General features: G+C 45.8%; 1 protein-coding gene across 3 annotated transcripts in view; it reads right to left on the reverse strand.

Annotated features, from left to right (window-relative positions):
- The window catches only part of RMDN2 (regulator of microtubule dynamics 2), a 71753-nt gene that overhangs the window by 13569 nt on the left and 43934 nt on the right, over positions 1-14250 (reverse strand). For all 3 annotated transcript variants that reach the window (XM_037895440.2, XM_043543424.1, XM_037895441.2), the window contains exons 9-10: positions 6680-6733; positions 6495-6575 (exon numbers count right to left, since the gene is read on the reverse strand). In XM_037895440.2, the coding sequence (XP_037751368.1) occupies positions 6495-6575; positions 6680-6733 (135 nt within the window). The remainder of the gene's footprint in view (positions 1-6494; positions 6576-6679; positions 6734-14250) is intronic.

The following is a 14250-nucleotide window of genomic DNA, read 5'->3' on the forward strand; positions in this document are numbered from 1 at the left end:
TTTCTTTTTGCGAATACAGACTAACATGCGTGCTACTCTGAAACCTGTCTATTTAGAGATGCTCCCAGCTGGAAGTGGCCCCCTGGGAATAAGTGCATATTTGGTAGCAGGGAGAGCAGAGAAAAAGAGGATATTTGGATGTGACTATTGTCCTGGGTCTATGTTCATTTAAACCAGCTGAAGATCTGGGCCTATGTTTTCTAGGATCAAAATTCATTAGGGACGAACATGAATATGAGAATAGCCTGATTTTCAGAGATGCTTAGTACCTGTAGCCCCCACAGAACTCAGTGCAAGCTGTGAGTGCTCAGCAGCTCTGAGAAATCAGGCCATCACTGACTATTATTTCTAGTGTTTATGCAGCAGCATAAATTGCACCATAAACTGCTTTAAGTGCTTGTTACTTAAAACCCATTGCTGCACCGCTCCAGAAATTTGTCATTTAGGGCTGGATCCACAAAGGGATCTAGGCACCTAACTCCCACTTTAGGTACCTAAGCCCAAAATTTAGATCCTCAAAACACCCACTAAATTGCTGCTTAACCCAGTAGGCACCTAAGTTTCCTCTGGTAACGTCTCCTGATGACGCCAAACAGCTTGGTGACTATACTCCACCAGGATCCACAAAGTAGGTGTTCCTCTACCTATCTCACCTGCAAGGCCCAATCCGGTAGGCATCCTCAGAAGCCGCCTATCAGATTGCCCCCACCCATCCACCAAAAACGCAGCCCAGGAAAAAGAGGTGGTGATGGCAACAGCGGCACCCTCATAGTCAGAAGTTAGAGAATTCACCCAAGATCTAGGAGACCAGGGTTCAAGTTCCTACTCCGCCTGATGTGGAGCAAGATCTCTTTCCCTTCCTAGGTGTGCGCCTAACCACTGGGCTTTAGGGTGTTCTGGGGTGGGTCACTCTTTCTTGCTTTTGAAGCTGTTCCAATTTGTAGGAAATACTTAAACAGAGAGAGAACAGCTCTCTCGCCCAATGGTTAGGGCACTCACCTGATGGTTCCAGTCCCTGGTCCAGTGAATATCTAACTATTTCATACAAAGTGGAACAGTTTCAACAGGATAGATTCCCACCTCAGAAACCAGTAGTTAGGAACTCATCTGAGAGGGTGGAGACCTGGGTTCAAATCCCTGATACAAATTAGACAGAGTGGGGATTTGAATCGGGGTCTCCCGTATCCTGGGTGAGCGCTCTAGCCACTGGGATATTGAATAGAAGGCCACTATTACCACCTCCTCCATTTTTTGTGAGAAAGAGGATGACTTGGCTTAGGCTCCTAACTCCAGGAGAGGGTTCATGGCTGTGAATCCCGAGTACATGAGGCACCTCCTTCTGGCCCAGTATTAAGCGCCTAAGTCCCTTTGAGGGCTGGGGCTTAGGACACATCTCTCCCCTCAGTATTTCCTACAGGCTAGTTTAAACAGCTCCTTGTCCACACAGTGGCCTTTGTGACTCCCATTCTTAGGCTTCTAACTCTCCCCATGCTTTGTATAGGGAGCCTAGCTGCCTAACTTGAGAATGAATTCCATTAGGTGGCAAGAGACTTAAATGTTAGACATTGCAATGCTGAGACTAAGTCCCCTTTGTGGATCTAGCCCTTAGTCTATTATTTATTATTTGTATTATTATAGAACCTAGGAATCTCAGTCATGGACCAAGGCCTCCATTGTGCTAGGCGCTGTACAAACACAGAACAAAGAGACAATCCCTTCCCCAAAGAGCTCACAATCTAATTACAAGACAAGAGACAAACAGGTGGATATCAACAGGCGGGGGGGAAGCACAAGGAAACAATGAGACAATAATATTTATCAGCATAACAGCACACCAGCTGTCTAACCGCAGTCAAGCTTTTTGTAGGCCCTAGAGCACTGGTTCCCAAACTTGCTCCACTGCTTGTGCAGGAAAACACCCTGGTGGGCCGGGACAGTTTGTCTACCTGCTGCGTCCACAGGTTCGGCCAATCGCGGCTCCCAGTGGCTGCGGTTCGCTGCTCCAGGCCAATGGGAGCTGCTGGAAGCGGCGCGGGCCGAGGGACGTACTGGCTGCCGCTTCCAGCAGCTCCCATTGGCCTGCAGCAGCAAACCACGGCCACTGGGAGCCGCGACTGGCTGAACCTGCAGATGCGGCAGGTAAACAAACCGGCCCGGCCCACCAGGGTGTTTCCCTGCACAAGCAGCGGAACAAGTTTGGGAACCACTGCCCTAGAGCAAAGTAAAGTTTTAAGGAGAGGTTTGAAAGAGGATAATGAGTTAGTTTAGTGAATATTCATGGGGAGCTTCTCACAAGCATGAGAGGCAGGATGGGAGAAAGCACAACAGTGCTTGCTTGAAAATTTAACAAGTGGGCGATGGAGACTGGCATCATGGGTGGCTCAGAGGAGGTAGTCGACTTTTCATTAGTGAATGAGAGATAATAGATTGGGTGGAGATAGGTCGTGAATGGCCTTGAAAGTAATGACAAGTAACTTATGTTTGATATGACAGAGAAGAGAGAGCCACTGAAGGGATGCAAGGAAAGGGGTGCCATGGTCAAAGTGATGGGCTAGGAAAATGATCTTTGCAGTAGCATTCTGAATGGATAAGATTGTATTTGTGACAGCCAGAGAAAAGGATGTCACAGTAATCAGGACACGAGATGAGAGCCTGGACAAAGGTTTTAGCTGGATGGATCAATCAATCGAAAGGTCATATTTTAGAGATGTTACACAGAAAGAATCTTCAAGACTTAGACACAGCCTGGAAATGAGGACTTAGAAAGACGTTCAAAGCAAAGATGATACCCAGGTTACAGGCCTGAGTGACAGGTAAAATGATAGTGTTGTCCACAGTATTATTATATTATGCTTCTGCTTTTTATATAAATGTACATATTTCTCAAGAACCACCAATCTTTAAAAAAAGTATAATCAAAGAATTCCCCTGCTGAATTGACATTTTAAACCACTTGAGAAGATGGTTACAGACGGAAATGACAGATTTCTAGCATGACTGTGACAGCATCTGAAGCCATGTGTCATATGATGAACCTTGAGACTGCACAATTATACTGAAGTAACCTTCACATTGAATACATTCTGCCTGAATTGCTTCTCCTCCTCTCCATCTTCAAACTATGACCTCCTTATTTTCAGATCTGTTTCCACTTTAGAAACTTTACTGGTATCCATTTACTATTTTCTTTCCATGAGCCTCTGCATTCTCAGTACGTCTTTCCTCCCCAAAGTAATCTGACTAGATATTCTTCCCGCCTTAATCTCCAAACCCTGAATCATTTCAGGAGCTTTTCCATCACATTTTTTCCAATTTCAATAATAGTCTTCCCTTATTCAATAAACAGAACAATCCACAATATTCTAATTCAGATGTAATTAGGGCTGACATTTGGCACAATTCATCTTTTAAATCTCTACATTATATTTACTTGTTTCACAGACTTTGCTTGTTGTTTGATCACACACACTGCTTTTACTGCATTACTCACTGTGACCCCAATGTCTCTTTTTCCTGGACTTTCTTCTAAATCTAATCCAAAACATTTCACATGTAAACAAAGCCAAGTCACGCAAATAACAATCCAGGGCCAGAATGTTGTGATATCTTTAAAATCATGCAAAACAGAAAAGGGTGAATCATTTAAGTGTTTTAGTTGAACAAGTATTTTGTTGCTAAGAGGTGCTCAATTGGTCCCCACTCTTAGGCCTGTCTACACAGTGGGGTGCTGCGCTCTACAGGGTGTGATTTCTAAAGCACAATAACATGCTGAGCATTAGTTGGTCCATGTAGACGTTGCTGGTGTCCAAATGTTCTCTAGTGCATTTTAACACAGTGCTGTTTGCCTCAAGCTTTCTTCAACCAGTTTTCACATATATCTTGAAGAGAACTGATCCTTTTGGCTTGCTGTATTTGAGGGATCATGTGCCCACCATAACCTTCTGGGATCTGTCTGTTCTATTTTGATGCATTTTTACTGTGTAATATCTGAAATGATTTCCTCTACTTTTTCACCCAGAGCTCATTGCAACATCATGTGGATAGCACGAGGGTGAATATGGGGGAAAAACCATTCAGCATACTTAGTCCTGCCATGAGTGCAGGGGACTGGACTAGATGACCTCTCAAGGTCCCTTCCAGTCTTATGATTCTATGACTAATGTGGACATGCTAAACTGTCTCTGCTTAAACCAGTTCAATTACAAACTGTTCCCCAAAGCCTGTGGTCTTGATTTTTCTACAATCTACTGTGTAATGCTAATTGATGACAGATCTACTGTGTACTACCGTGTTCTGCTAACTGATGACAGATCCTCTTAACTTTAGTATAAAAAAAAAAAAGATAAACTCAAGGCATATCTTAGCATTAAGTAAAGAATGAAACACTAAGGAGATTAATATTAATATTTGTACCAATATATATTACCAGAAAATGTCATGGTTGATTTATTATATTTAATATATTATATTACAATATACCCTAACTTTGGCTGATACTAAGGCCCACCCAGAAGCTGCTCTTGGTGCAGCAGGCAGTGGTCTGTCTTCTGAGCAGGAACATTTGACACAGTTATCAATCAAACTATGGGGCCACTTAAAGGTCTTATTTCCTTAACTTCAAGAACTGAATGGGATACGGCCATTTCCTCTCAGGAACCACCTCTATATCTCTCTCCTGTCCCACCACATCTGCTACGCTCACAGTGGGGTCTTAGGCTGACAAAGCTCAGGTTTGAACTTGTGACGCTCTAGGACATTAAGGCATTTTCAGTGGAAGGTCTGTAACTGTGGAACTTGCTTCTACAGGAGATCAGAGAATATGTATGGGTTTTATTGCCACAACCTGGTCTACACCGGAGAAATTAAACCAGTTGAAGTCTCTAGAGTAGTTATAGAACGCGTTGTGTCCACATACCAACGCACTCCAAATGGTCAACAAAGGATCTAATAGTCAGTTAGAACAGACTTTCTTCAGCAGGTGTAACAGGTTCAGACTGTACTAGTTTAATAGTACTGTGGCTGAAGACAAGTTGAAACTTATCCTCCTTCTGCTACTGACCCACAATGCACTGGTGGTCTTGCAGAATCCCCAGGTTCCAGAGTACACTGCTTTTAGAAGCAGAACCAGAAATCCAGAATCCAGAGTCACTGAGACCAACATTATTTAGGGCAGCGCAAATGTGGAGACGTGGGGCAAAACTTTGCAGCATGTAAGGTCTGAGGCCTTTTTCTCCAGCCACATTAGGACAGCAGCAGCCATGAGCTAAGAAGCAGAAAGTCACATCCCCACATTCCATGTAAATCGCATCAAAACAATGTAACATCGGGCTGTTAAGAAGGCGCTCCTATTGTAAGTGTCGACCATCACCAGATAAAGAAACAGATCTTAAGATGGTTAAAGAAAACTTTGTTTGATAGCATTCTGTCTGGCAAGGAATCACTCATCAACAGATGTGACTGTGAAATCTATATTTCTTTATTGTTTTGCCTTTATGGTCCCCACTTCTCTATTGTTTAGCTGTATGGTTTCTGTCTGTTACATAACTAATTTTGCAAGATTTATATCAGTTAAGGTGGTGGGGTCTGATTGGTTAAAGAACTGTTTCGTAATGGGCTAGGATTGGTGGAAAATACTGTTTTGTAGCACTTTGATTACGGTACAGCTAAGCAGGACTCAAGTTTAACTATATAAACGGGGGTCCAAAAGGAAGTTCTTTGGAAATTAACTCCAGGACATAGTCCAAGATCAGAGCTGCCAGACTTCAACAGCCTGTCAGCTATATCGTGCAGAAGATGGAGGGGCCCCGGATGACCTGATCCCTGACTGGCCACTAAGAAAAGTTCATCTGCCTTATTGGGAGTGATGAGCATTGTATGCTTAGTGTGTGTATTCTGTTTGGTAACTGTTAATAAATAGAGGTTAAGGATATTACTCTAAGGCTCTTTCACCAGTATAAGGCTCTGCAAACCCACTCTAAGCCTTAGGGTGGGTACTTAAATTAACCAGGTTATGCCCTGAGCTCTATGGGTGGCCCTGAGCTCTAGGAACTGGGTAAGGATAGGTGCCTAGGAATTGGGAAAGGGTGAGGGTGCCTAAATTAACTGGGTTGCGCCTTGAGCCCACAGAAGGGTAAAGTTGGGGTGCCCTGGACTGTGTGGGTAACAAGAATGGCTAGTGTGGACACACGGAACAGTTTGAGCTTAAGTTAGTTTAATACAAATAGATGAATTACAAATGGGTCAACTCTTTGGCATAAACCAGACTCTTTAGAGCAAGCTTTAGGAAGCTTCCCAAACAACCATTTTGTAAGATATTTCACACAGATGCAATCAACTATTGCAATAAACCGGCTTAAAAAGAAAGGAGGAGAGTTTCACCTTCAAGAGGTAAAGTGGTGTAGCTTTATTACCATAGTGCATTTGGACACAGTGATGAGTGCCAAAGAGAGGACAACAATCACAACAGAAACTTGGTTGTCACTTTCGGTACTCACCTCATTGGTAACTGGTAACACTGATGATGCAAAATCACAGTATTTCAGTGCATTACTTCTATGGCCAAGATCTTTGTAGCACTGAAAGAAAAAAAACTGTGTAAAAACTAACCAGGCCCTCTATAATACCAGACTCTATGAATTATATATATATATATATTTTTAAAGTAAACTGTTTTAGTTACCTTTGCCAAAAACACATAATTGTATTTGGAATATCCAGGATGCATTTCTTCAGCCTGGATAATAAAATACAGGAAACAACAGAAATACAAATATAGCGTGATGAGACTAATGTGATCAAGATTCAATTTCCAATAAAGCACAAAGCTTCCTCAAAGATTTAGGCTGGGTCCCTTCTGTCTGAATCATCTCATACCAATGCTCCATAATCCCTTTAGCACTGTTTAAAAAAATATACATGTAACATTCTTATGGTTAACACGCAAAAGCTGGAAAAGTAGTTTTTTGAGACTTTGCTCAAGTCCTGGGGCTTCTGTCTCTTAAACGCTTGTAAAAGGATCAAGAAAATGCATCACCCCAGGTACAAAATCAACAGCGTTCACCCATTCATACCAGGTGGAAGATAATTTTTTTTAAAAAGTGGTATTTTACTCTGCTGTCAAATAACCAAGAAACCATTGCTCACTCTAGGCAAGTAAGCAAGAACTATGCACAGTTGTTTTAACGATTTTTTTCACCCTTCCCCTCTTCTCCTTCCCTCTTTTATCTGTGTCTCCACCCTCTTCTTCACCCTCTCTCCGGGAAGGTTCAAGATATCTTTAAAATATATTTGGGAGCAGCTGACTCCCCTAATGCTAACTTTGTTGTAAGAGCTCTGGATAGACTCCTCTGATGCCCTGCAGAGTTGGATACATGTATTCAAAAAAACTTATTTCAGCACGAGCCACAGATATTACCCCTTTTTGAATATACAAGAGATGTGCAAATCTTAATGATGATTGAACACTTTACAAAATAATTGGTAACCGTGAGGACAGTAGTTATGAAGTATCTCAGCGGAATTTACTACTGCTGCTATTTCTTAGGCCAAAACATTTGCTGTTATTGGTGGTGCTGCGGAAAAAAAATGCACAAACATTTATCATCAGGCTTTAGACAGGTGCAGAAGATCACTTAAAACTACAGTTACTTTACAGCACTGGAGCCTGAGCCAAAGTCCACTGATGTCAATGGGAGTTTTTCCACTGACTTAGTGGAAAGTGACCCTTAAATAGAATAAACATTGGTTATATAGGCAGGGTGGTAGTGTAGATGTAGATACGTATTGTCCAACAATACAGGAATTTGTGTTTATTTTTAAACAAAGTAGGGACATGAAAAAAGCAAGCTTGATATTGAGGAAAAATGTGTTTGTCCAATAAATCTGAAAAATAGCTCAAGAAGGGGATGGAGACCTAAGTCCTGAGGTAAGTGGGATACAGGGAGGAAACACAAGGAGGAGGATGCAACAGGGGAGGTCTCCTGATTCATACTGAAAAAGCAGGGCAATCAGCTAGTTACCTTAGGTGCCTGTACACAAACACAAGAAGCCTGGGAAACCAGCAGGAAGAAATGGAAGTCCTGGCAGAGTCAAGGAACTAGGATGGGACTGGAACAACAGAGACTTGGTGGGGTAACTCACATGACTGGAGCACTGTCATGGATGGGTATAAACTGTTCAGGAAGGACAGGCGGGGGAGAAAAGGTGGAGGAGTTGCACTGTATGTAAGAGAGCAGTCTGATTGCTCAGAGCTCCAGTATGAAACTGGAGAAAAGCCCGTTGAGTCTCTTTGGGTTAAGTTTAGAGGTGAGTGCAACAAGGGTGATGTTGTGGTGGGCATCTGCTATAGACCACTAGAGCAAGAGGATGAGGTAGACGAGGCTTTCTTTGGACAACTACCTAACAGAAGTTTCCAGATCACAGGCCCTGGTTCTCATGGGGGACTTCAATCACCTGGACATCTGCTGGGAGAGCAATACAGCAGTGCACAGACAATCCAGGAAGTTTTTGGAGAGTGTTGGGGACACCTTCCTGGTGCAAGTACTGGAGGAACCAACTAGGGACCATGCTCCTCTTGACCTGCTGCTCACAAACAGGGAAGAATTAGTAGGGGAAGTAGAAGAAGGTGGCAACCTGGGCAGCAGTGACCATGAGATAGTCGAGTTCAGGATCCTGACAAAAGGAAGAAAGGAGAGCAGCAGAAAATGGACCCTGGACTTCAGAAAAGCAGACTGACTCCCTCAGGGAACTAATGGGCAGGATCCCCTGGGAGGCTAACATGAGGGGGAAAGGAACCCAGGAGAGCTGGCTGTATTTTAAAGAAGCCTTATTGAGGGCAAAGGAACAAACCACCCCAATGTGCAGAAAGAATAGCAAATATGGCAGGTGGCCAGCTTGGCTTAACAGAGAACTCTTTGGTGAGCTTAAACACACAAAGGAAGCTTACAAGAAGTGGAAACTTGGACAGATGACTAGGAGGAGTATAAAAATATTGCTTGAACATGCAGGGGTGTAATCAGGAAGGCCAAAGCACAATTGGAGTTGCAGCTAGCAAGGGATGTGAAGGGTAACAAGAAGAGTTTCTACAGGTATGTTAGCAACAAGAAGGTGGTCAGGGAAAGTGTGGGACCCTTACTGAATGGGGGAGCAACCTAGTGACAGATGATGTGGAAAAAGCTGAAGTACTCCAGGCTTTTTTTGCCTCTGTCTTCACAGACAAGGTCAGCTCCCAGACTGCTGCACTGGGCAACACAGTATGGGGAGGAGGTGAGCAGCCCTCGGTGGTGAAAGAACAGGTTAAGGACTATTTAGAAAAGCTGGACAGGCACAAGTCCATGGGGCCTGAAGCAATGCATCCAAGGGTGCAGAGGGAGTTGGCTGATGTGATTGCATAGCTATTGGCCATTATCTTTGAAAACTCATGGCAATCAGGGGAGGTCCCAGACGATTGGAAAAGGGCAAATATAGTGCCCATCTTTAAAAAAGGGAAGAAGGAGAATCCAGGGAACTACAGACTGGTCAGCCTCACCTCAGTTCCTGGAAATATCATAGTGCAGGTCCTCAAGGAATCCATTTTGAAGCACTTGGAGGAGAGGAAAGTGATCAGCTACAGTCAACATGGATTCACCAAAGGGCAAGTCATGCCTGACCAACCTGATTGCCTTCTATGATGAGATAGCTGGCTCTGTGGATATGGGGAAAGTTGATTCCTTGACTTTAGCAAAGCTTTTGATACGGTGTCCCACAGTATTCTTGCCAGCAAGTTAAAGAAGTATGGATTGGATGAATGGACTATAAGGTGGACAGAAAGCTGGCTAGATCGTCAGGCTCAATGGGTAGTGATCAATGGCTTGATGTCTAACTGGCAGCCGGTATCAAGCAGACTGCCCTGGGGTCAATTCTGTTCCATATCTTCATTAATGATCTGGATGATGAGATGGATTGCACCTTCAGCAAGTTCGTGGATGACACTAAGCTGGGGGAGAGGTAGAACCTCCTGGAGGGCAGGGATAGGGATCAGAGTGACCTAGACAAATTGGAGGATTGGGCCAAAAGAAATCTGATGAGGTTCAACAAGACAAGTGCAGAGTCCTGCACTTAGGACGGAAGAATCCCATGCACTTCTACAGCCTGGCGTACGTCTACAGTACGAAATTATTTCGAATTTATTCTATTCGAATTTTCGGAAGCGATTTTATACATTCAGTCTTCTGTGTCCCCACTAAAGCCCGTGAATTGGGCGGAGTGCGTCCACAGTATTGAGGCTAGCATCGAATGTCGGAGTCGTGCACTGTGGGTAGCTATCCCACAGTTCCCGCCGTCCCCGCCGCCCACTGGAATTCTGGGTTAAGCTCCCAGTGCATGATGGGGCAAAAACATTCTCTCAGGTGTTTCTGGGTGTGTGTCATCCGTCGCTCCTCCCTTCGTGAAAGCTACAGCAGACAATCGTTTTGCACCTTTTTGGCGTGCAGATGCCATACTGCTTTCAGTCACCGCTGCTCTCCTGCTACTATGAATCCACCTCACATTTCCTCTCATAATCTCTTGTATCTACTCGTTCTCTTCCTCATCGAACACTTCCGCTGCCAACTCTGCTTGGCCATCATGAACCGAGCAGCACAGCTTCCGCCGCCAACTCTGCTCTCCTGCTCTTGCCACGCTACCAAGCTTCTCCTTGTTGTCTGTCCTGGGCTCCCACGTCCGTGAAAGCTACAGAAGACAACCTTTTCCCGCCTTTTTATGGCTATTGTGAACCGAACAGCACCTCTTCCGCTGCCACTCTGCTCTCCTACATTTCGCACCCTTTTTCCAAGATTACCCATGCAGGCGACATAGCCATGGAGCCCGCTCAGATCTCTGCTGCAGTTTTGACCATTGTAAATACCTCGCGCACTATCCAGCAATATGTGCAGTGCCTGCAAAATCAGGCAAGGAAGCGATGACAGCGCGATTACTATACTGATGAGGACATGGACACAGATGTTCCTAGAAGCACGGCATGTGGCAATTGGGAGATCATGGTGGTGTTGGGCCAGGTTCATGCCATGGAACGCCGATTCTGGGCCCAGGAAACAAGCACAGACTGGTATGGGATGATTCCCAGTGGCTGTGAAATTTTCCTATGCGTAGGGCCACTTTCATGGAACTTTGTGACTTGCTGTCCCCTGCCCTGAAGCGCAAAGACACCAAAATGAGAGCAGCCCTCACAGTTGAGGAGCGAGTGGCCATAGCCCTGCAGAAGCTTGCAACAACCGACAGCTACCCATCAGTTGGGAATCAGTTTGGAGTGGGGAAATCTACTGTGCGGGCTGCTGTGATCCAAGTAGTCAACACAATCATGGACCAGCTGCTATCAAGGGTAGTGACTCTGGGAAATGTGCAGGTCATAGTGGATGGCTTTGTTGCAATGGGGTTCCCTAACTGTGGTGAGGAGATAGACAGAACGTATATCCCTATCTTGGGACCGGACCAACTTGGCAGCCAGTACGTAAACCGCAAGGGGTACTTCTCAATGGTGCTGCAAGCACTGATGGATCACAAGGGACATTTCACCAACATCAACGTGGGATGGCCAGGAAAGGTGCATGACGCTCACATCTTCAGGAACTCTGGTCTGTTTGAACAGCTGCAGGAAGGGACTTACTTCCCAGACCAGAAAATTACTGCTGGGGATGTTGAAATGCCTATAGTTATCCTCGGGGACCCAGCCTACCCCTTAATGCCATGGCTCATGAAGCCGTACACAGGCAGCCTGGACAGTAGTAAGGAGCAGTTCAACTATAGGCTGAGCAAGTGCAGAATGTGCGTTTGGACGTTTGAAAGCGCGCTGGCGCAGTTTACTGACTCGGTTAGATCTCAGCACAACCATTATTCCCATTGTAATTGCTGCTTGTTGTGTGCTCCACAATATCTGTGAGAGTAAGGGGGAGACGTTTCTGGCGGGGTGGGAGGTTGAGGCAACTTGCCTGCTGGCCAGTTTTGCACAGCCAGTCAACAGGGCTATTAGAAGAGCGCAGCAGGGCATGCTGCACATCAGAGAAGCTTTGAAAACCAGTTTCATGACTGGCCAGGCTATGGTGTGACAGTTGTGTTTGTTTCTCAAAGTTACCCGCCCCCAAGCTAGACTGGGGAGTGGGGGGGAGTATTAGGTTAGGGGGGTGGAGGAGGAGGGAAGGACAAGTCCAGAAAGCAAATCAAAATTTCAGATATGCCAGCTTTCTGCTGCTTGTGCAATCCTCTGGGGTTGACTGTGTGGATCCCTGTAGCCTTCCCCCGCCCCCATGTTCTTGGGCGTCTGGGTGAGGAGGCTATGGAACTTGGAGAGGAGGGAGGGCAGTTATACAGGGGCTGCAGCGGCAGTCTGTGGTCTTGCTGCCTTTACTGCATTAGATCCACCATACAGCAGAGCATGTCAGTTTGCTCCCCCATGAGCTTGACCATAGCATCCTGCCTGCTCTCATGGCGTGCGTCCCTCCTCTCTTTGTATTAATTGTTTGCCTCCACACATTCAGCTGGGCCCTATCAGTGTGGGGGGGACTGCATGAGCTCGGCAAACATGTCGTCCCAAGTTCGTTTTTTCTGCCTTCTAATCTGGACCAGCCTCTGGGACGGAATAGATAGGGGCCACGTTGAAACATTTGCACCTGCAAGAGGAGAAAAAGGGAGGATAGTATTTTAAAAGATACATTTTAGAGAACAAAGAGGACACTCTTTCTCAGTGAAACAGGCAATTCATAGTACACAGCACATGTTCTTTCTGCACACTCTTATACTGAAGTGACTGCCACTTTGGTGTGAGTAAGCCATCACATGCGACCGGGCAACAGAATTCAGCTTGCAGGCAGCCATGGTAAGCCCTAGGGGAACAAGGGGTTCTGCTTCTTCCACATTCATTTCAATGCTTTCAAACTGCCAGGCTCTCTGGGATGATCGCTTCACACAACACTCTTCCCCCCGCCATGTGGCTCCGATGAGGCTCTGAGCAGGGATGAGCGAGCCCTTTAAACTAAACACGAACACCCCAGCGCAGCTGGGTTTCCCCCCACCCCATGGCTCCGATCAAGCTCTCACTCACCAGAAGTGTCTTCTCCAGGGTCATGGTCCTTGGGAGTGAGGGGAGGCTATTGTCTCCAGCGTTAAGAATAGTTCCTGGAGGGGGGAAAACTGATTTCCCACTTGCCACCTGTGCACTGTCCTCCTCCTCCAAAAACTCATCCTCCTGGCTCCATGCTACTCACCCCTTGCAGGTGTCCACGAACAGTGGTGGGGTAGTGGTGGCATCACCCCCCATAACTGCATGCAGCTCACGGTAGAAGCAGCATGTATGGGGCTGTGACCCAGAGCGCCTGTTCACCTCCCTGGTTTTTTGGTACGCTTGCCTGAGCTCCTTGATTTTTGTACGACACTGCTCTGTGTCCCTGGAGTAGCCTCTTTCCATCATGGCTCTGGAGACTTTAGCGTACGTATTTGCATTCCTTTTTTTGGAACATAGTTCTGCCATTACAGATTTGTCTCTCCAACATGCGATGAGATCCAGTACCTCCCGTTCGGACCATGCTGGAGCTCATTTGCGAATCTGGGACTGAGTGGTCGCCTGTGCTGGTGGACTCTGCACGGTCGCCTGTGCTGGTGGTGACCAAACAGGAAATTCAAAAGTTCCTGGGGCTTTTACGGCCTACCTGGCTAGTGCATTGGAGTTGAGAGTGTTGTCCAGAGTAGTCACAAGGGAGCATTCTGGGATAGCTCCCGGGGGCCAATAACGTCGAATTGCGTCCACAGTACCTGTAACCCGGAACTGCGATCTCGATTTTAGCGCTACTCCACTTGCCGAGGTGGAGTACAGAAATCGGATTAAAGAGCCCTTTAAATTGAAAAAAATTGGTTTGCTCATGTGAACGGAATCAGTTTTATTTCGAAGTAACTCGGCTAATTCTGAAATAACGGCATACTGTAGACCAGGCCTGGGAATTACAGTGGACGAGAAGCTGTATATGAGTCAGTGTGCCCTTGTTTCCAAGCAGGCTAATGGCATATTGGGCTGCATTAGTAGGAGCATTGCCAGCAGATCGAGGGAAGTGATTATTCCCCTGTATTCAGCATTGTTGAGGCCACATCTGGAGTACTGCGTCCAGTTTTTGGTCCCCCACTACAGAAAGGATGCAGACAAATTGGAGAGAGTCCAGCGGAGGGCAACAAAAATGATTAGGGGGCTGGGGCACATGACTTACATGGAGAGGCTGAGGGAACTGGGGT

Source organism: Chelonia mydas, chromosome 3 (assembly GCF_015237465.2).
Source record: "Chelonia mydas isolate rCheMyd1 chromosome 3, rCheMyd1.pri.v2, whole genome shotgun sequence".
Lineage (NCBI taxonomy): Eukaryota > Metazoa > Chordata > Testudines > Cheloniidae > Chelonia > Chelonia mydas.